Source organism: Carassius carassius, chromosome 13 (assembly GCF_963082965.1).
Source record: "Carassius carassius chromosome 13, fCarCar2.1, whole genome shotgun sequence".
NCBI lineage: Eukaryota > Metazoa > Chordata > Actinopteri > Cypriniformes > Cyprinidae > Carassius > Carassius carassius.
In genome coordinates this window covers 25,476,652-25,499,135 of record NC_081767.1, presented here as the reverse complement: position 1 = coordinate 25,499,135, position 22,484 = coordinate 25,476,652, and the positions used below count along the sequence as shown (strand labels likewise).

Genomic DNA, 22,484 nt, shown 5'->3' with positions numbered 1-22,484 from the left:
GATTTTGATTAAAGTATTTAATCATTACTCAGCACATTTAATTTATTTTGCAACGTGCAACATATAAACAACAAAATATATGCCTTTTTAGCTTTAACAAATATTACTCTTTATATAAATGTATTTGTGTGATAGATACAGATAGATAGATAGATAGATAGATAGATAGATAGATAGATAGATAGATAGATAGATAGATAGATAGATCTAGTATAGATAGATTTATAATATATTATTATTTATATGATTAAATATGAATATATTTAACTTTAACATTTCATCAGATTCACCCTATAGAAACGGTTTAGTGTGAGTTGAATGATCTTTATCTTTATTCATATCTTTAACCACTTCAGCTGTTATTTTGATTTTTTGAGAATTAGGCATATGCAATATTGGACCCACCGGTGGGTCCCCAGAGTTGATGTGGTTAAGTCTTCCTTATTATCACAGCATTTAAAACATTATAGGCCAGAGCAAGACGTTTTGGTAGGGGGCGGTTTGGGGCAGTCACAGCTTGTTTAGACCAGACAGTAAGTAGCTCTGGCAGATCATGTCAGACAGTTTCTTCATTGTGGTGTATGTACAGTATGTGTGCATTACTTTTACTCTGTACAGCTTTGATTACAAAAGAAAATGCTTGGATCTGACCCATTCATCATATCATCATCATACTATAAACCTGAGTTAAATTAAATCTTTTTGGAACTGTAACATTTATGGATCTTTTCGCTGTAATTTATTTAGAACTTATTTTTATAGATTAAACAAATGCCTGCAGACTATCAATGCAGAACAAGCCACTAATCAGTTCCATAGATAGCTGTGACTTTTACAGCACTCACACATTCCAAAGACTCAAAGAATTAAACTGAACATGGCTCCCCAGAGATGCTATAGCAGCTTCGCACAGCGCAGATGTAAAAATGCCTTTCCGTGGACACCCCAGAGCCCCTTTTTACAGTATCTACTGAGAGGCCACGGACAGGCATAACCCAGCGATGTATTCCAGATCAGGAAATTTGATGCATTTCTGTTTCACATCATTTCTCTGGAATGTTGCGCTAGCACAGAAGGCCCCAAACCGGAGCTGATGGATTCAGGGAAGTTTGAAAAGAGGAATGATGGGATACAGGCGCTGCTGGGGAGCGGGGCGCATCCGGAGCACTGCCTCACTATAATGTTAATGACCCTCCATCTCGTTGCGTAAAGCGTTAGTTCAGCCAGAACGCCATGCATCTGGAGTGCACATTTACCCCTAGCCTGCTTCTTGCTCTCCCTCACTCACGTAGTATGTAGATATTTGCACAATCATTAGATTTTGGTTTTAATATCAAAATAATTTTGGAGGTCATTGAACAGCTCAAGCTTTCTCAAGTGTTGAGTGGTGAGATGTGAATTACATGACGGACCTAAAAATGATGATGGATGCAAGTATGGGCGGCGATATCAGAAATGATTCTGTTGTTGTGCTCATTCTTTAATGAATGCTGCACTTTTTTTCTGGACGTACATCAGATAGATTTGGAGGAATGCAGAGAATCGCCCATTTACATCACTAATGACGTCTTTCGTCAAAGCCAATCAATCAGCCTGGGGGATGTAGTTGAAATAAATATTGCTTTTATCATCAAATATCTGATTGCATGTGAGAACACACGCGAGGACCGGGGTTACATTAATGAGCTAAAATAATTCAGTAGAAATTGACTGAATGGTTGCTGGACGGGCCTGGGGTCGCTGTCTCAGCAGTAAATACAGCTTTAAGTGGTATTGTCAGGTACACCATCAATAAGGCTACATGCACAGCTGTACATGCTACATAAGATATTAATGCGGTGCACCTTTTGCCCTCAGTGTTTGCATGGTACAGTTAATTACATTAGCATGAAATAATAATGAAATAATTTTCTGATAGAATTTAATTATCATAATTTATCATAGTTAATATTAATTTCAACATTTACTAATAGTTTTCAAATAAAAAAAGTTGAATCTGATAACAAGATAATGCGGTGAGCAACATATTTTTTAACAAACAGTAACCAAGATTAATAAATGCAGTAGAAAAATATAATGCTCATTTTCATGTTAGCTTTAACATTCACTAAATGAGACCTTGTTGTAAAGTGCTACCATTAAATAATAATGAAAATACATTATTTAATTGTTAAAATGTAGAACATGAAATGTATAATAATTATTTAAATATAAAATATAATAAAAAATATATTTATTCATATAATTAAAATGTATAGTTGTATAAATATTCATTTGTAAATCTTATTTTAAATGTGTGTAAATGTTATTTAAAAATATGTTTTTAGTATTTAAGTATTTAAGCACTGATTAATATTTTTTATTAATAATTTAAGAATGTTTTTTATCTATATATGAAACGCAGCACTTGAAAGAAGCACATAATGTAAAGAATAATAATAATATTTTTGAATATATTAAATCTTTTTTATAATAATAATCACATATTTTAAAATATCTGTTTATTTATTTGCATAGAAGTTTTGAAGCACCAATTAATCTTTTTTTATTAACGATGTAAGTTTGCTCTCCTTTTGTTTTATTAAAACCCATATATGACACACAGCACTCAAAAGAGGCACATCATGTAAATAAGACATTTTAAATACACATAAATATGTATAGTTTTTTAAATATTTATGTAAATATATAACATTTTTAAATATTTTATAACTATTTATGTATTTGGTAACTGTGTTTTCAGACGTCTTTTTTTATTAAATAATGTAGGGAACGTTTTATTTCTATATACTATTATCCATATGACACGCAACACTTAAAAAAGCACATCAAGTAAATAATAACAATAGAAAATATTTTTAGATACATAAAAACTAATATTTTTATAGATATAATAACCACATTATATTTAAATATCTATTTGATTATTAGCTAAGAAGTGTTTAAGCACAGACTAATCTTTTTATTAACAAGCATATTTTTCTTTTTTATGATATTACCCATATATGACACACAGTACTCGAAAGAAGCACATGTGTTCACAAGATAAATCACACATTTATGTGAAACTTTCACGAGATGAGTTCATGTAAAACAAATGGATCCTTGTGATTAATAAAACAAATCTGACATTTCCGAACAAGAATGGCAGTGAGATAAATTTAGTATGTAAAAGTGTTGATATCTCTTAGTTAAGAGCATCAACCTCTGGTCCAAGTTAATTATACAATCACAATTCCAATCTCATTTTAATCATTCCATGCTGTACATGAGCAGGCATGCTAAATAAGAAATTTGATTTCCTCCCTGTTATCTGAATACATGGCTCCCCATTGAGAAATTAAGCTGACGAGATGTTTTCATTCCACCAAGTCAAAGTTAAATTTGTGCTTTGTTTAGACTATGAATGATTTTCAGACACTTATACAGAAATAGTTTATGGAAACTGCGAGTGTGTCAGGAATCCAATTATCATATCCATGGAGAATGATGGTGGCCTGAAAGGTGGCCAATCTTTTTAATAGCCTTGTGTCACGCTTGATCAGGAACACATTTCTGCACATGCCAGTTCAGAGACCACATTCTAGTCTTCTGACCCTCTTAATCACAATTTGCCTTTCGAGGCCCATCAGTTTTCATTATTTGCCCCATGTAATAGCTACATCTCAATTATAGAATTGAGTACATTTTAAAACTGATATAACTGTGACATTCCAAAATAAAAGCGTCTACAATTTGAGAGTTCTCAAATTTAAATTTATCTACAAATTTGTCAAATTATGAATACATAAATAGCCATGTCCCTCTTAAACCTATTTTAAGTTTCCTCACACCCAATATACGAACTATTTCTACAGCAGCAGCATAAAGACAGGCTGTAAATACGGCGATCTATTGACCTCTAGTGGCCGTAAAACCGCTGTCACCTTCCACGCGCTCAACAAAATTACTCCGCTACGTTTGGTTTTGGCTCTAAATAAATGAACGAACGAATGAATGATGCATTTATATAGCGCTTTATTGTGTATTGTTGTACAACCAAAGAGCTTCACAATCATGGTTGGGGGGTGTGTAAAATGTAGGTAAAACACAAATGTGTTAATAAATTGAGCATATAAATTAGTTCATACTGCAGTCATGCCTCCTTGAATGATTTATTACTATTTAAATCGTAAAATGGACATTTTTGATACTTTCAAATACTAAATTAGAGATGAAAATGCAATGTAGGTATATATACACTACTTGGTCAGATAGGTTAGTTACTGCATTATTTTTTTACTTAAAAATATATATATTAAAACTCGAACTATGGGGCTGAAACATCTGCCATTACTTTGGTGGAAATGCACCAAAATGTATACATTCATAAGATGTATTAACATCATACAAAAAAATGTATAAAATCATCAAAGCAAAGGACACTGGAATGTTACATGAAGACTGGAATGGTGAGACAATTCTTCAGATGAGTCCAGACTCAGCTTAACTCCGTGTAAGTCAAGTGGCCTACAGTTTTAGTGTGGCAGTAGTATTTACAGTATAGTGATTATATCTACAGTAACGTGTATTGACAGGAAAGCAGATCTGCAGACGGAAAACACTACTGGGACGTAGCAGGCCTGGTTTTCTTTTCCTGCCAGTCTTTCTCTCTCAGACTCAGCTCTGTCTCTGTGAATGCTGCAGGTCCCCAGTTTGTGATTTTCTGAGGGTGCTTGGGACCTGAAAAGACAAAACATACACGATAAATAAGGTATGGATATTAATTTATTCAGCACACTTTTATCCAAACATACTTACAAATTAGAATAAAAAGAAATTATTCAATTCAACTGCATTTTTAATGGTATTAGATGGTCAGTAAATAATAATATTAATTATTATTATTATTAATAATAATAAATCATCATTGTTATTTTTATTATACAACATAATATATATATATATATATATATATATATATATATATATATATATATATATATATATATATATATATATATATATATATATATATATATAAACAAAAATGATGGATCATCGCAATGTGATTTGTCAGATTTGGTGTGAATAGGTTTATAGAGATGCATGGTTTCATTTTATTATTTTTTATGATGTATGATGTAAATAAGGCTGAACCTAAAAAAAATAGCCATATGTAAAATGATTAGATGCTGGTATATAAATGTTAAAATAAAAAAATAAAAATCCTTGCATTTTTAATTAAAGAGTACAGAAAAGGAGGTCACCTGGTTGAATGAGCCGTATGAGCCCTTCATGATAAGACACCTTGTCCTTCCAGCTCTTTGTTTTATTAGCAGCATCTGCTAGTTTTTTCATCACCTCCTGTTCAAATAAAAAAAAAATACATATACAATCTCAACATCAGAAGTAGTAATACCTCACATTGCTCTATTCAGACACTTGATGGCACTCTACACAGGAACATTTTTCAGCACAACTTATAAATCACAAGCATAACTAGCCTCCAGCTATTTTGTTCTAGCATCTTACCTCATATTGCTCCAGTGCACCCTGTCTTTCAGCCTCAAGCTGCTGCAGCTGCTGCATGGCAGACTGCAAAGCGCTCTCCTTCGTCAGCTGTTCTCGTTCCAGCTCCAGTTTCTCTGCCTGAGTCTGGGAAATGGTCTGCTGTTGATAGAGGTGTATCTGCTCCAGCTCGGAACGCTTGGTCACCTCCTCCTCCAGCAGCCTGCAGCAGACAGAGATAACATGCTCACATTTAAATAACACTGTCATATTATATTAGTTTTTATTTATTAATTTTTTTACGAGCTTTTTAGATCTCTATTAGAAGGGCAGTAGAGACAGAGAGAAAAGTGGCAGTAGGAAATTGGAAATCCTATATGTCACAAGCCCCTGTGTTACAGTTGCGCCTCAAAAAAAGCTCAAATGATCATAGTGTGTGAATGAGCTAGTACTGCCAGTGCCAGTACCGGTGTTGTGCAAAATTCAACATTTCAACATTTATTCCTGTAGCAACTCTGAATTTTACATCATTACTCCAATCTTCAGTGTTGCATGCTCCTTCACAAAACAATCTAATAAGAAACGAGAAGCTCCTCAAGAAACATTTCTTTTAATTCTGCTTTCTTGCCTACAATTCTGAACCCTGTTTGCTCCCTTAATTCAAATTCAGGAGTGTTTTGGAATAAAAATAAAACTTCCACAACCGAGTTTCGAATAATAGAATCCATATAAATGAGGGGAATTCACATACTGTTAATAGAGCTGATTGTGTGAGTTTGGGTAAAGTGATGAGCTGGCGATGGGTCAGCACAAGCACAGGAAGAGAGCTGGGTTTTGTGGGGTGAGACAGGGAACAGGAACTGCAGACTTGAACAGACATTTCAGACATCCTCGTGTTTGTGACGCTACTCGAACTTCCCACATTACAAGGAAATGGACAGCCTTTTGTAGGCTGACCCATTCCTGGTGTCACATGATCTTTCTCTAAAGGTTTTGTCGTGCCGCAACTGTTTGTATATAGTATAATAAAATGTTGCTTTGCCACTGCTGGCCAGATCAGACTACAGCTTAAACCTTATTTGCACTACAGTGAGGATCTGAACAAACAGGCTTGGAAGAGACAGACTGGGTCATGATCATTATATTACAGACAGCATGCACTTATAAACACATGTTAATATTCAGTCATTTAAATGTATGTGAATTATTAAACTGAATAAGAAAGATGGAATTTTTTCCATACAGAACAGAAACAGAACAGTACACACACACACACACACACATAATATATATATACTTTTTGATAACTCACAGCCTTTTTGATAACTTTTGAAAAATCCTATATTTTTTAAGCTAATATCCAGCCATATAAATGCACGTGATTATTAATACAGTCTGGTTCAGTGTTTGCTATAAGCTATTCCTGCGGAGTTCTCAGAAAGCATCCACCTCCCCCAGTTCCACCTGTCTAGATCTGCAACAGGATTTATGTATGCCTATTCATGCAGCAGCAGCAGCATATCTTACATGCTCATTAGGGGTACACGATAAATCGCATGCGATATTTAATGCTGCACAAAAACCGTTATGATCTTGGTTTTGCGCAGCTTGTAAGTAAACAATGGCTCTGTGTAGTAAATGCTGCTCCATGTGAAAGCGTGCAGGTGGTGGAGATTTACCGCTGATTACAGAACCGGCTTTACTGACAAGATGTGCATTAAATATTGCATGCAATTTATCGTGCAGCTCACAGCAGTGTGTCTGTGTATCTATTGGCAGCAGCAGCAGCATGCATAGCAGATCTAATGCACCAATACCAAATCCATTAACATTATCATAACTATTAATATGCGAAAACTATTCTGAGTTGTTATATTTACCTGGCCTGTAGTTTTCTGACAGTTTCCTCATCTTGTCTGGCCTGTCTTTCCTCCTCCAATGCTCCTTCTAAGTGTTGGTACATGTTCTCCAGCTCACGTACGCGTTTCAGGTACTGCTCTAACTCGCTGGACTTTTGAGCCACCTGTTCCTCCATTTGCTGCCGTACCTAAAACATATATATATAAATGGACTTTCTTTATTCTGCAGAACAGATATTTCAAAGAATGTTTCAACTGTCAAAAGAATATTGGACCTACATAAGAATGATTAATGACGACAAATTTCATTTTTAGGTAACTGTCCCTTTAAAAAAAAAAAGAGTATCAGTGTAGACTGGTTTTGTGTGTGACTGTGTGCACATTTTGTGCTTCCATGTTTCCAGTTATAACTGTAGAAAGCAGAACTTATGCTGCAGCGTACTTCCTGTAATATTCCAAATATGGACCTGTGGAACTGAAGTTATCCAGAAACTTAATGGTCAGAATCTCTCTGTACATGATAATCAAAGTTTATAAAACGTTCAGTGCTAAAAGCATGTTAACAATATAATAGCCAAACCCAATTTAAAAATGGCAAACAACTACTGTACCATTTTCTCTTTCTCCATTTCCTCCCGGTAAAGATCCTGCAGCTCGTTCTGGGTCTGTAGACGTCTGCATTCTTCTTCTGCAGCATTGACTGCAGCCTCCTCCAGTTTCTGTGCAACACAAACACTTTCTTAATTTGTAAAGAAATCAGACAAAAATCTGACTGAGTGACAGGGCAGGTATTGTTTTAGTATGAACTCCTCATGGTTTGGGACTCTAGCTCTCTCCCCAGGCACTTATTGTCCTGCTATGCATTAGAGGACAGGGGCACAGGCACTGAAACATCAATGCTGGACTGTTCTCCATTCAGACAACAGTTCAGACACAATGAGATCAGACAATGAGAACTTGTCATCACCGTTAATCAAATGATTGTTCCCAGTTAACACTATATTTACTGTGTCTGACTGGTTTTCTTTGAAAGAATATTGTGTTGTGTGTAATTTACTCTACTCAGCCATCAGCTGACTTTTCAGTAAGCTTCTTTTTAAATGCTTTTGGATAATTTATTGAGGATATTATGGCATACTCCTTTAAACAGTAAAGATTTTATAGTCTTATATTTTTATTCCAATAAATAAGTTTTAAAGGACATTTATTTGCTGCTTTTCCTGAACTATTCAGTCCAATTCATCAAAAAAATGCTTTTCATTTTGTACATATATTTACACATATTTTAATGTATTTTATATATATATTTTTAAAATATAAAATAAAAACAAATTCAAAGCATATTTTAATTTTATTTAAAAAACAATGTAACTTGTTTATTATGGTTGCTGCATAATGCTTTAAAAATATCCGTATATTAACACAGTTTAAATGTGTTTTTTTTGTCTGAATTTATAGACCTATAAACAATAATAAAAAAGTAAAACAATTATTAGTACTTGATAGTTCGACTAAATGTTCAAACTTTTGTGGTATTTATTGTTTTAAAAATGTTCTATCTATATATATATATATATATTTTTGTGTGTGTGTTTGTGTGTGACATCACTTTCACAATTATATATATATATATATATATATATATATATATATATATATATATATATATATATATATAAAAGTGACATGATCTACAGCCAAGTTTGGTGACCAATACTCAGAATTTGTGCTCTGCATTTAACCCATCCAAAGTGTACACACACACTGTGAACACACTTGGAGCAGTGGGTAGCCATTTATGCTACGGTGCCTGGGAGCAGTTGGGGCTTTGGTGCCTTGCTCAAGAGCACCTCAGTCATGGTATTGCCCAAGACTCAAACACACTATATATACACAGTAAAAAACTTAACCCAACCGTTTTTTTAACCCAACCGTTGGGTTACACATATTGGGTCAATGTGTTGGGTTATCTTAAAATTTTTTGGGTCATTTTTTTTCCGTCGTTGGGTTATTTTTAGTTATAACCCAACTGTTGGGTTAAATATGTTTCCCGCTTCACTCCGGTTTAAATTTTAACGATCCAGTCAGCAATTCAGCGCGGACATCAGCGGCAGCCTGCATGATTATGAAGGGTGAGTTATTGTTAATATAATCGTATGATGTATATAACTGTTATAACATTAAGTAATGTGTCTGATACGTTAATTATTCTTTTTTTATACGTTAAAAAAAGTTTTTATTCCCTTTAGTCCATTTGTTTCCCCCAGACAGGAATCCTATTCCTGTTTGTTCGCCAGCGTTAATACATTAAAAGATTAGCTGCAAAACTGTTTAGACAAGTATTACTTAAAGTTGATAAAAATGTCTGGTGAAATGTGAAAGTTTGACGAAATCTTTAGAATTAAGCTAGAAAAGCCGCACGGACCATTTATCGGATCGGACCAGTGAAAGAAGCTGCTCGAGCGACCTCTGAGCTCACACATCAGTCATGCGACAGACAACAGACTCCGTGAGAATCGTTTGAATGCACCTGCAATTTTCTGTTATAAAAGTTCAAAACCCAGAGGAAAGAAAAGCGCGCAGTCGTGAAGCAATCTGCTCTTTCAGCGGATATTTATAATATTGCCACACATTTTCTGGAGGGAGTGAAAACTGGTTTAGTCTGTCTCTTAGTGCAAATGATAGTAGATCCCCACAAAGACTGTAAAAATTTAAACTGTAAGCTTAGTTTTTTTTTTTTTTTTTACTTGTGCTTTCTCTGTACTTTTGTCATTTAAAGGCCTTCGTGCAGAAATTGTCTTTAAAACCCTTCCTGCTGTCTGCTCCATACCACACAAATGGAAAAATGGTGTGCACATCATACACGGAAATGAAGCGGTCCTTCATTGACATTCAACCTGTAAGTAAAAGCAACACTTTTTTACACAAAATTTTTTTTTTACACACTGTAACACAAAATTACAGTGCCCTGTGTAGTCAAGTCACCTTTATTTATTTTGTATAAAGACACACGTTGTACAATAAAAATCGTTCCAAGAAGATATAAAAAAAAAATGATGAAAGAATTTTAATTTATGGATGAATTATCACTTTAACCAATTTAAATTCACTATAGCTTTTAACTCATTAAAATTCACTCATTTGTAAAGTGAGTGTATCACTGAAATATCATCACAATGCATGTTAACTGAACTTTTTTTTTTTATTCTTTTAAGGTTGGCACTAATTAGTGCTGTACTTGAATCATGAGACAAGCCAGAATCCACATGTCCTGGTGCTTGGTGACAAGGAAAACTCCTCCCAAGATTTTATAATTTTAAACGGGGAGGCGATGGAACAGAAGACAATACTACAAGCAGTCGATCTGTATTTCAAACTTTTCTTCGTATATGACATCTACTTCCCAAAGCCCTCTGCTCATATTTGAGAGTTTTTGTAACACACAGTCTTTAATAGTTTCTTCTGCACACTGTCTCCTCCTTAAAAACTTTGTATTTTGTAATCAGTAAAAAACTTTATTTTCTATTTTGTTTTATTATTATATGTCAGGTTCATTTTATTTGAAAGTCGTAATATTTGCCAAGTATGGTAACCCATATTCGGAATTTGTGCTCTGCATTTAACCCATCCAAGTGCACACACACAGCAGTGAGAAGTGAACACACACCCGGAGCAGTGGGCAGCCTTATCCAGCGCCCAGGGAGCAACTGGGGGTTCAGTGCCTTGCTCAAGTGCACTTCAGCCATGAGTATTGAGGGTGGAAGAGAGCGCTGTTCATTAACTTCCTCCACCTACAACTCCTGCCAGCACAGACACTCGAACCGGCGACCTTCGGGTTACAGGTCCAACTCTCTAAACATTAGGCCACAGCTGTGAACTGTATTTGCACGTTTGTGTGTTTTGATATGAATATGAATTTACACATTTGTACATCTTGAAAATGTCAGTTGTATTTTTACACATTCTTGTACATTTAAATAAAATATTTTAAAATATATTTGTAAATGTGTTATTTGCATATTAAAATAAAATCTGTAATTTACAACAAAGTAGTTTCAAAATATGGTTGTATTAAGTCATTTTTAAATAAAAATACTGATGTTAATTAATATACGTAATTAACTCAACTGTTGGGTAATTTTTAACCCAACAGGATTTTAACCCAACTGTTGGGTAACTTTTAACCCCAACAGGATTTTTTTATTATATATATATATATATATATATATGCAAAACTGTGATGTACTGAAATATATTTACAAGCACTTCATACGTTTCAAAGGCTTTTATCGACAATTACATGACATTTATGCAAAGAGTATTTGCAGTGTTGGCCCTTCTTTTTCAGGACCTCTGCAATTCGACTGGGCATGCTCTCAATCAACTTCTGGGCCAAATCCTGACTGATAGCAACCCATTCTTTCATAATCACTTCTTGGAGTTTGTCAGAATTAGTCGGTTTTTGTTTGTCCACCCGCCTCTTGAGGATTGACCACAAGTTCTCAATGGGATTAAGATCTGGGGAGTTTCCAGGCCATGGACCCAAAATTTTAACATTCTGGTCCCCGAGCCACTTAGTTATCACTTTTGCCTTATGGCACGTTGCTCCATCGTGCTGGAAAATGCATTGTTCTTCACCAAACTGTTGTTGGATTGTTAGAAGAAGTTGCTGTTGGAGGGTGTTTTGGTACCATTCTTTATTCATGGCTGTGTTTTTGGGCAGAATTGTGAGTGAGCCCACTCCCTTGGATGAGAAGCAACCCCACACATGAATGGTGTCAGGATGCTTTACTGTTGGCATGACACAGGACTAATGGTAGCGCTCACCTTTTCTTCTCCGGACAAGCCTTTTTCCAGATGCCCCAAACAATCGGAAAGGGGCTTCATCGGAGAATATGACTTTGCCCCAGTCCTCAGCAGTCCATTCACTATACTTTCTGCAGAAGATCAATCTGTTCCTGATGTTTTTTTTGGAGAGAAGTGGCTTCTTTGCTGCCCTTCTTGACACCAGGCCATCTTCCAAACGTCTTCGCCTCACTGTGCGTGCAGATGCGCTCACACCTGCCTGCTGCCATTCCTGAGCAAGCTCTGCACTGGTGGCACTCCGATCCCGCAGCTGAATCCTCTTTAGGAGACCATCCTGGCGCTTGCTGGACTTTCTTGGACGCCCTGAAGCCTTCTTTACAAGAACTGAACCTCTTTCCTTGAAGTTCTTGATGATCCTATAAATTGTTGATTTAGGTGCAATCTTAGTAGCCACAAAATCCTTGCCTGTGAAGCCATTTTTATGCAACGCAATGATGGCTGCACGCGTTTCTTTGCAGGTCACCATGGTTAACAATGGAAGAACAATGATTTCAAGCATCACCCTCCTTTTAACATGTCAAGTCTGCCATTCTAACCCAATCAGCCTGACATAATGATCTCCAGCCTTGTGCTCGTCAACATTCTCACCTGAGTTAACAAGACGATTACTGAAATGATCTCAGCAGGTCCTTTAATGACAGCAATGAAATGCAGTGGAATGGTTTTTTTGGGATTAAGTTAATTTTCATGGCAAAGAAGGAATATGCAATTCATCTGATCACTCTTAACATTCTGGAGCATATGCAAATTGCTATTATAAAAACTTAAGCAGCAACTTTTCCAATTTCCAATATTTATGTATGTATTTTTCTCAAAACTTTTGGCCACGACTGTATATTTTTGAATGTTTTCATATGGTTATTTTGGTTATTGTTGCATATAGGTAGACAAAGAATCCAGTCTTAATTATTGGCTTATACTTTTATGCCAAACATTTAATTTAGTACAGTGTGACGTCTATAAACGAAAAAAATTGACAGACATATCACTTTCCTGCACACTACTTAACATCTGAGTGCTGACCATTAAAATCTCACAAGTCTTTGTAGGTTAACCAATGGTTTCACACGATATGTCACATGGTCAGGCTTATTTTACTGATTTAAATCCACTTGTTGATGACAAAACTTGTTGGGGATAAGTCTGGCTAAACTCAGATTTAACAATATTAAAACAATCAACCAGAAAAGATAATCAGGATAACGAGAACTTAAATGAAAGAAGGTTAAGAAGGGTTAAACACCCAACCCCCAACTCTCACACCTACATGCTCAATCCACCTCTCTATATTGGGTGTGAAACCATACACTTGAGCTAATCTAATTTCAGCTTTCAGTACAGGCCATAGCATGAAACAACTTCTGCAGAAAGGTTTCTGTAGAGGACCTGAATAGAGAAGGCGGTACTTGAAATCAAAGGTGAAAGTTTCAGTGAAATCAGAATTCATGAATAACAGAGAGAGATTACAAATGAGCCACCACGGGCTCCTGAATGGTCAGTGTGGCAACAGACACAGTTTCTGTTTCACTCATTAAACTGCAGTGCTGGAGGCATGTTTGTAGTTTTGTTCTAATACCAACAGAACTTTCTTTTCTTTTTAAATGCAAGACGCTGTGTTGCCATTTCCACATGCATGAGTAATTATCAGTCTTTCTACAAGTCTATTAATAGTAGGATTTTAATAGACGGATCTTTGGTTGTTTTTTAATCATGGAGTAACAGCCAAATTTTGTATAATAAAATGTAGAAGGAACAATGTGACAGTAAAAGGCCTGAGAGAGACATTTGTTTGTGTAAGTTGCTAGAAACATAGAGAGATTGGAAGCTCAGCAGCTGTTGTTGCAGAACACTACAGACCTTCCTCAAGGCTTCCAGCTCTCTCTGTTTGTTCTCATTGGCCGTCTGCAGCTCTTTCATCCTCAGCTCCAGTTCTTCCTGCTCAGCTTGTTGTTTCTGTCGTAACTCTCGCCGCTTTTGCCGTGCTTCGTGGTGTGGAGTTGGACGTCCCACCTTCAGGAGTGTGATGCAAGTCTGAATAGCTAAGTGGACATAAAGGACAGAAGTTGTATACTTCAATATGTACATAACACAATATATACAGTATATATAGAATACTTAACACTGGGTAAAAAAAAAAAAGAATTTAAATAGAAAACAGTTATTTTAAATAATAATAATTAATAATATGCCTGAGAGACTTCTTTTAAAAACATTAAAAATGTTCTCACCAGTCTTAAATTTAGCCAAATGTTCCTTATTAGAAATATTTTCAAAATTTTTGAACAATAGTCGAAATTAATATTGAACTGACGTCATCAGAATTATGAAATGACAACTGGAAGTTTGCAAATTATGTTGTGACTTACAATGTGTGTGTTTTTATATATTTTCCTTCTTTAAAGTCACCACCCTGAAGTGCTGAATGTGTGCTGTTTTTTCTTCATTATCTATCCCAATCCATTCATCCACAATTGAACTATTTAAACATTAACATTTTAATCAAAATGTTTGAAATGAAAAATGTATTAATTAAAATGAGTAAATGTTAATGTAAACTCAGTGTGATTACTTTTGACTGGTAGTCTCTATTTATCTTTTCTGTCAAAGTCACAATAATGAGTCATCAAAATGAGTCAAATTTCACCTTGAATCCACTCTTGTTTTTTCTTTTTATCGGAGGCGCTTATTTCATAGCTTTTGTCAGAGCACTTGACATAGAAAAGGCACCTTTTCCCCTCTTTATCAGGTAAGGACTGCACAGGAATGTGTGAGGTCATCACAATAAGAGGAAAAGGAAAGGCGTTAATGAGAATGATGTCACCTTACAAATTAAAGCCTTAAAAACATTTAGCATTACTTACAGTAAAAGGCAAGCTGAAATATTATTTAGAATAAATCATCACTCATCTTTGATGAGCCCTTACCTCAACACAACAGTTTTCATCTAGTAGTATTTCTCCTTTCTTTTCTGTGAGATCTTCACTAGCATAGTATGAAATTAGGTTGGGCTTCAACAGGAACCACCGTTCAGTCCAGTTCTTCCTTTTGTGGCCCTTTTTCATCAAGTAACCCTGAAACAGGTCAAAAGAACTGGTCACATTGCATTTCAGTTTCCTGCTGGTGGAAACAACGATGAGTTCTGCTCCTCAAATTATCTACGAGTCATTCTGTATCACTGCTACAAGTGCTGAAAATCTGGATCCTGCATGCTGACTCACATTTCATTTTTTCCTAAGGCCTCGTTAATGCTAAATGCACATTTCACGCCATGTAAATATTGCATCCTGTTTAAGCATCAATTTCATATGACTATCTTAATCTGTATCTGATCCTGACTGCTGCTGCACAGCTGGCCTTGGCTCTCTCATTCAGAGTAGGAAACAACTCTGATGCCAGTGTGCTTTATTCACACTGCCCTCAGATCTCCAAAACATACTGACTTTAAAACACAGGCAGCTGATATCATGGCTGACGTCAATCTACTAAAGGTCATTATTAGTAGATGTCTACTACATAGGCTACATCCAGGTATGACCTACTTTCTTAAGCATGAGGAAATGGAATTGTAACAGGTTTGACAACAACTGGGCGGGTACAATGAAACATTGTGATTAAATCAATCCAGTTTTCCCCCGTTCATTAAAAAAAAGAATGTGCTGAAAAAACCAACGCACAATTCTTCTCATATATTCACATACAGAAAATCTATTGGTTTCCACAAAAATATTAAGCATCACAACTATATCCAACATTGATAATAATAAGAAATGTTTCTTGTTCAGCAAATCAACATATTAAAATCATTTCTAAAGCATCATGTGACACTGAAATCTAGAATAATTACTGCAGGAAAATTCAGCTTTTATCATCACAGGAATAAATTACATTTACATTCAGCTGTCTATATTAGAACATATATGTATGCAGGATTCAAAATAAACACTTCTCAAGCGCCAAATGAGAGGAAAGGCAACGACATGTGGAACAACATGTGGAATATTCTGTTAGATGGAACATTGCCATCAAAATTACAATATGAGGGGGGAAAAGCATTTGTTACAAGGGAGATGAACCCATGGAGATTAACATTGGCTCGTCACGTGCTGAGAGAGTCAGAACAACATTTTTTTGTCAAAAATATACTGGAAAAAAACAACTTTGCAATTCCATTTTTATAGGTACAAATAGTTTGATTGCGGATTAAAAAGTATTTATGGACAGATTTTCTCAATTCGAACGCCACTGGGAGGCATGGCATTTTGGACCCTGTTTGTAAGTGTATACTCTATACATTTTATATTATACTGGAGCGTACTCCTTTTACCTGTTTGAGCATATCCAGTATGAGTTCCTGGAAGACTTCATTAATGCCCATGGAGAGGGTCTGGCGGTCCATGCCCTTACTGAAGTGACCCATACCCACCAACTCAATCAGCTCCCACACGTTCAGAGACTGGTGCTTGCCGCTCAGCTGGATCTTGTATTCTTCAAACTTTTCCTCAATCCAGCTGCCACCCATGGCTTCTGTTAGCTTACGAAGGAAGTACTCTATCTGAGGGTGACAGCATAAATTTAAATATGTGAAAATGGCAAAAAAAAGCCCCCCCCCCGCCCCCCGAAAAAAGTCATGACTGAAGGACTATATTGATTTCACTAAGAACAACTATAATAATCTTGATATTGTTCTCTCTCTCTGATAAGTAAAGACATATTACACTGACATAATAACAGAAAGCTGACAACTTCCTTTTTTAAAGATTGATCACAATCATAACCAGAATGGAAGACAGAAGTGTGTAAAACAGAAGTACCAAGTACCAAAGAATACAAATCTTATTTCCATAAAGATATCATGGGAGATTAGAAATGGGAACTACACTATTAATGTACATGTACATTTGCATCGCTTTACAAATGTTTTTACCAAGCTGCCTACTTCCTTTTTGTAAAATTTTGTTCCAGAATTAAGCAAAAATATAGTTATCCTTCTCACCTCCTCTGACACCATGACCAACGGATATTTATCCTCAGAGAGGAAGTTGAAAATGCACCAGATCTTAAATGCATCATCATTTGAGATAAGCAGGTGATTTCTGTTGAGGTTTTTTCTGGCACACAGAGTCCAGCACATCCTGTTAAAATCCATTCGGTCAAAGTTGTCCTGGACCTGCAGAAAATAAATGTCCCCATGAGACTTTATCGAACTGAGAAATGCAAGAACAATGCGTAGATTCCAAACAACAGTAGAAAAAGACAAAATGTTAGAAAGATTCAACTCTAATTAGATTTGATGTACAGATCAGAATGAACAAAATGTCCTGATTCTGGTTTACAAGTGCAAAGAAGGCCTGAAACCTATTCAAGGCACACACAACACTGCAAATAAGACATGTTTTTCCCCCAGTACTTAACTAGAGTTCCCATGGATACTTTTAGAGGGTTCTGGGCACAGTTTTAAATCCAGTGGCAATCTGACTAGTGCTGAACATTCTGTTGGGAAAACTGCAAAACATTATAGCAAAGCAAGCTTGATGTCCTGACAAACCCAAACTTAATTGTCTTCAAATGGCGAAATTCAAATGATATAGTACTAAATGTGTGTTGGACACAATAAGTCTGACAAAAGCTAACGGAAGCTAGTCTACTTTAGCACATATTACAGTTATTATTTAATATGAATCAAAATGCTTCTAAATATTACTGACAAAGAACAAGATAAGATAAAAAAATAATAATAATTTTAATATTTTTAATTTTAACAGCTGCTGTTTGAAAATGTTGCATGTTTGGTTTTCAGAGATTGTGTGCAATTTATTTTTCAGCTCCAATGAAAAATCGAATCAAATCAAATTTCAATCAGTTCAACAGAATTCCACATATTTTATAAAGAAATAAGCACAGAAAATGTGCAGATTTCATCTGGGGTGGTAATTGACAACTTAAGCCCACAGCTGACTTAAACTGAGATCTTATTAATTCACTGCTACAAACTCATACATTAAAACCAAACCAAGAGAAGAAGCTGAACTGCTCAAATGACCTTTTGTAGCTATTTATGACACTATTTATAGTCCTCCTGGAGTAATGTGAGGAACAAAAGAGCCAAGACAACTCCCATGAATCACTGTCACTGTAATCCACCAATTTGAGCGCCGTCTCGGTTGCAGTGGTGTAAGTATGTTTATTTGGAAATGGCAGCTCCTCTTGACAAGTATATGTTCCTGACTTCATCCCTCGCTCACATGCACCTCCCATCGTGTCCCGGGTTTCTCCGGGAGACTCACAATAAGGGCCTTGTGGAGACCTGAGTGACCAGTGGAGCCTCTGTTCTTCTCCAGATGAAGCTGTTCATTTGTATTCAGTGGAGCTCGGGCTCTATCTCATTCATAAATAGACTTTACCATGCCTGTGAATAAATGCTTTATGGTTTCCCTGACTGTAAGGGGTCATGATGGTGAGAAAGTATTATAGTTTTACTGTACGAAGTGTTTGGGATGAGCAAGACAGCATGGATTCTGATAGCTAGTCAATGCAATCAGTTTTTTGAGTGAATATCTCTAGCTTTAGAAGACCTACATGTATAATCGAATGACACACACTGAATATTGTGAGCTAGAAGTCACATAACACATTCAACTATTTCATATAGTTATCCGTACATTATCCTACTTTAAACAGTTACTTAGAAAATAAATAAATGGACTGATTTGAGTTTAAACTTCAAACTATTTTATTTCGCAAGAAGAAAGTTGCTGCTGAGTGATACATTAAAGGAGTGATTGATTATGATTTCACTCTTTTAACTTTAGTTAGTGTGTAATGTTGCTGTAAGAGCATAAACAACGTCTGCAAAGTTACAATGCCCAAAGTTCTATGCAAAGGTAGATATTGAAATTGCTATTTAAGGACTACAAAAAAAAGACTGGTAGAAACTACAACAAGTTTCTTCCTGGGTTTGTGACTTTACAAACCCCGATTCTTACATAAACCCTACCACTGGGAACATGCAACAACCCGTAATGGTAAGGGGGCCTGATGTTTCCTGATAATGTGCAATAGACAGTTAGCGAATCACAACACACTGGGCCAGCTAACCAATCTGAGCCCGACTGCGTGTTTCTGAGGGAGGGGCTTTATAGAACAAGAAACTGTAGACCGTTTTGATGAGAACAGAAACAGCAGTGTGGAAAAAAGATAAAATATATGAAAATAATGCTTTTTTTTTTAGTAAACATGAAGATGTAACACTGCACCTTACAAAAACAAATCAAGCCTTCGACCACTTCAGCTGATCAACCACCCCTTTAAACTAGCACATGTAACAAGTTAATTGCCTGGGACAACTGTGAATTATATACTTTAATGATCATTACTGAAACAGAACCATATATACATAACTGTAGACTGCTGCGACTGACCAGTAAGAATTAAATATTAAATTATGTACACTACTGTACAAACATTTGTGGTCGTTAAGTTTTTTTAATGTCTTTAAAAGAAGTCTCTTATGCTAACAAAGGCTGAATTTATTTAATCAGAAAATACAGTAAAAAAAAATTATATTGTGAAATATTAATTTTAAAATGTCATTTATTCACATGATGGCACAGCTGAATTTTCAGAAGCCATTATTCCAGTGTTCAGTGTCGCATGATTTTTTTTCAGTATTCTTTGTTCAAAAGAACTGCATTCATTTAAAACTGGAAATTATCTGTAAGAATTTTATTGGCACTTTTTTTCAAATAATTTGAATAAAAGTATTAATTTTATGCATTAATATTCATAAATCTTTTTACTGAGCCCAAACATTTAAAAGGTAGTGTATGATTTTCTTTAACCATCAACTTACCATCGTCTCAAGTAAAACATAGCTGGGAAACAAACTCATTTTTGATCTCTGATCATCTGGTCACAGCATGTTATACTAGAGCATAACAACGTATTGCATAGCAACAGCAACAGTGGACCACAATGCACTAGCCGTTTTGATAGCGTCACTCTATTTTGGGGTTGTGCTTGAGAACGGGTCTAGAGCTTTTGTTCCTCAATTAAGATCAGAGCACTTTTTTTTTACAGAAAATGCATTCCTGGAATCAAGAGAGCTGAAAGGGTGAGAAAGATGTGGGGCACAATTTACCCCCCCAAAAAAATCACAATCCTTCATCGTTGTAAAATGAGAAGTAATATGTGTGACTAAGCTGTTACTGCACTATCTCAGACAGAAGTCAATGACTATGGGTGTGTGAATGTATAAGTGTAAAACCAAGTAAAGCACTGTAACTTGTTTTCTTCCTCTGACCACAAGTTAATTTACTTGGCTGAGAGTCAAAATGGAAGGCAGAAAAAGAGGAAAGGTGGGTTTCTTTGCTGCAAGGTGGAGTGTGTGTTTTATCACTCATACAACTATACAATTAAAAGCAAAAGTGTGACCAGAGGAGGCTTACAATATGTGGCTCCCCAAAATGATGTAAATCCCTAAAGTGTGCTAAACATGAGACCTCAGACAAACATAGAATAGGCAAAAGGTATAATTTGCCTTTCCATTGTCCGCATTTTAAAAATTAAATCCTACATTGCCTATAATACCTTTCAGCGACTAATAGTTTTTGCCTGAACACCAGAACGTAATACTTGCATTGTGGTGCATTGTGAAATCTCTTCCATCCATCTGTTTCCTTTTTGCACAAGAAAATGAGAAATTACAAAGAAAGCAATTCTATTTACTTTCAACATCATTTCTCTCACAAAAAGAAACACATTCTCATGTCTGGAGGCCTTTCATTATTTTCAGTAAATATCTACAGTAAATGAACAAGTTGTTTAGTCAAATTGGGGTTAGTGAACCATGAGGATGTCAAATTTTCACATAAGAAAATTAACATCCATAAAAAAATGACAGCATTTGTGATATAATATAAAGCTCAGCATTTAAAACCACATGCTGTTTATAAGAATGGTCCTCAAAAACATTTTTCACTCTATCAATTACAGTCTGCACAAATTTTATCCAGACTAAGATCCAAAAAAGATGGAAATCCAAATATTTTGTCACAAGTCAAACTGCCAAAAAGTCCTATTTGGACAATGACAAATGTGCTCACCTTGTCCAGAATGAACCGGTTCAGGTAAGGCATGTATCCCTGATTGGAAACAGGACCATCATCATCATCTCTAAAGTGTTCCTCTAGAGCTACAGGATCATGAGGGATCTTCATCACTGTACACAGATTATGGGAAAGCACCTGAAAGACATCACTAAATTTAACATCAAAACATAATCCGATAATAACAATAATCATCATCTAAGTCAGTGCTTAAACACTTATGAAGTAGTGATTTTTAGTAGAATATCATTGTAGCACTCAATCACTTTGTGTATCCACTATATTTTTGGAAGAGCCTGCATCTAGATATTACATCATACAACTATCCCATATATATTGCTAACATTAGTATTGATATAATCATCTTAATTTGCCAAACAAAACTCTTCCATTTCATCTGAATGTATTTAAATAAGAAGGTTCGGGAAGGATTAGAAAATAACTAAAGGTTTGTAATTTTTCGGGTTGCAGTTATATATTACCTAATACCTCATCCGTGACACACTACACTCAGACACCAGAAGCAGAATTCTCAGTTCCACTAGAACTTTATAACGTTTTTAATTTTCGAAACAAACTAGAGTTTCAAATTCTAAAGAAAAAAAAGTAACTTGAAACAATTTTACTTTTACAGTCAGTGCAGCTAGTGTGATTCACACATTATTTAAAACTCTTAAGAATTTCCTGCAATGAGTCACTGAAACAGCGTTTACACTAAAGTGCCCGATTTTAATAGAACAACAAAGTTGAATCAGTGGCAAAAACAAACCTTCAGTTGTGACTTAGACACTTTCCCACTTTTATCCACATCCAGGGATGTGAAAGCATGCCATATTGCCTTGAGGAGCTCATCCCTTAGTCCCATTTTCAGAAGTAGTGCCTCCGGACTATTGACTTGCGTCGCAGTAGATGTGAACTGTTTTCTCAAGAGGTTTTACAATGGAGCGGTCACGTGACCTTAGAACCAGAACTGATCTCGCGGTTCGAGCACCACTCAGCGATGAGCGCGTGCTGCTGAAGGATTTGGCAGGAATTTATGATATCAAAGCATTTGCCAGGCTGAGAATTATAAACCTCCCACAAACTAGAATAGATTTGTACATAACATTTGCATTTCAACTGTGTTTACAAAGGTTTCAGTAACCGCAAACATTCGCCGGAGGGT

The 22,484-nt window shown here is 35.6% G+C and overlaps 1 protein-coding gene across 1 annotated transcript; it reads right to left on the bottom strand.

Annotated features, from left to right (window-relative positions):
• Positions 1-4,000: 4,000 nt before the first annotated feature.
• LOC132156211 (switch-associated protein 70-like) lies at positions 4,001-22,307 on the bottom strand. Its single transcript, XM_059565113.1, has 12 exons — positions 22,089-22,307; positions 21,317-21,457; positions 17,209-17,382; positions 16,540-16,767; positions 15,140-15,286; positions 14,860-14,968; positions 14,073-14,254; positions 7,961-8,068; positions 7,371-7,537; positions 5,515-5,713; positions 5,250-5,346; positions 4,001-4,722 (listed from the first exon to the last, which is right to left on the bottom strand). The coding sequence occupies exons 1-12, from the start codon at positions 22,182-22,184 to the stop codon at positions 4,604-4,606; spliced, it is 1,767 nt and encodes a 588-aa protein (XP_059421096.1). The 5' UTR covers positions 22,185-22,307; the 3' UTR covers positions 4,001-4,603.
• Between the last annotated feature and the right edge of the window lie 177 nt (positions 22,308-22,484).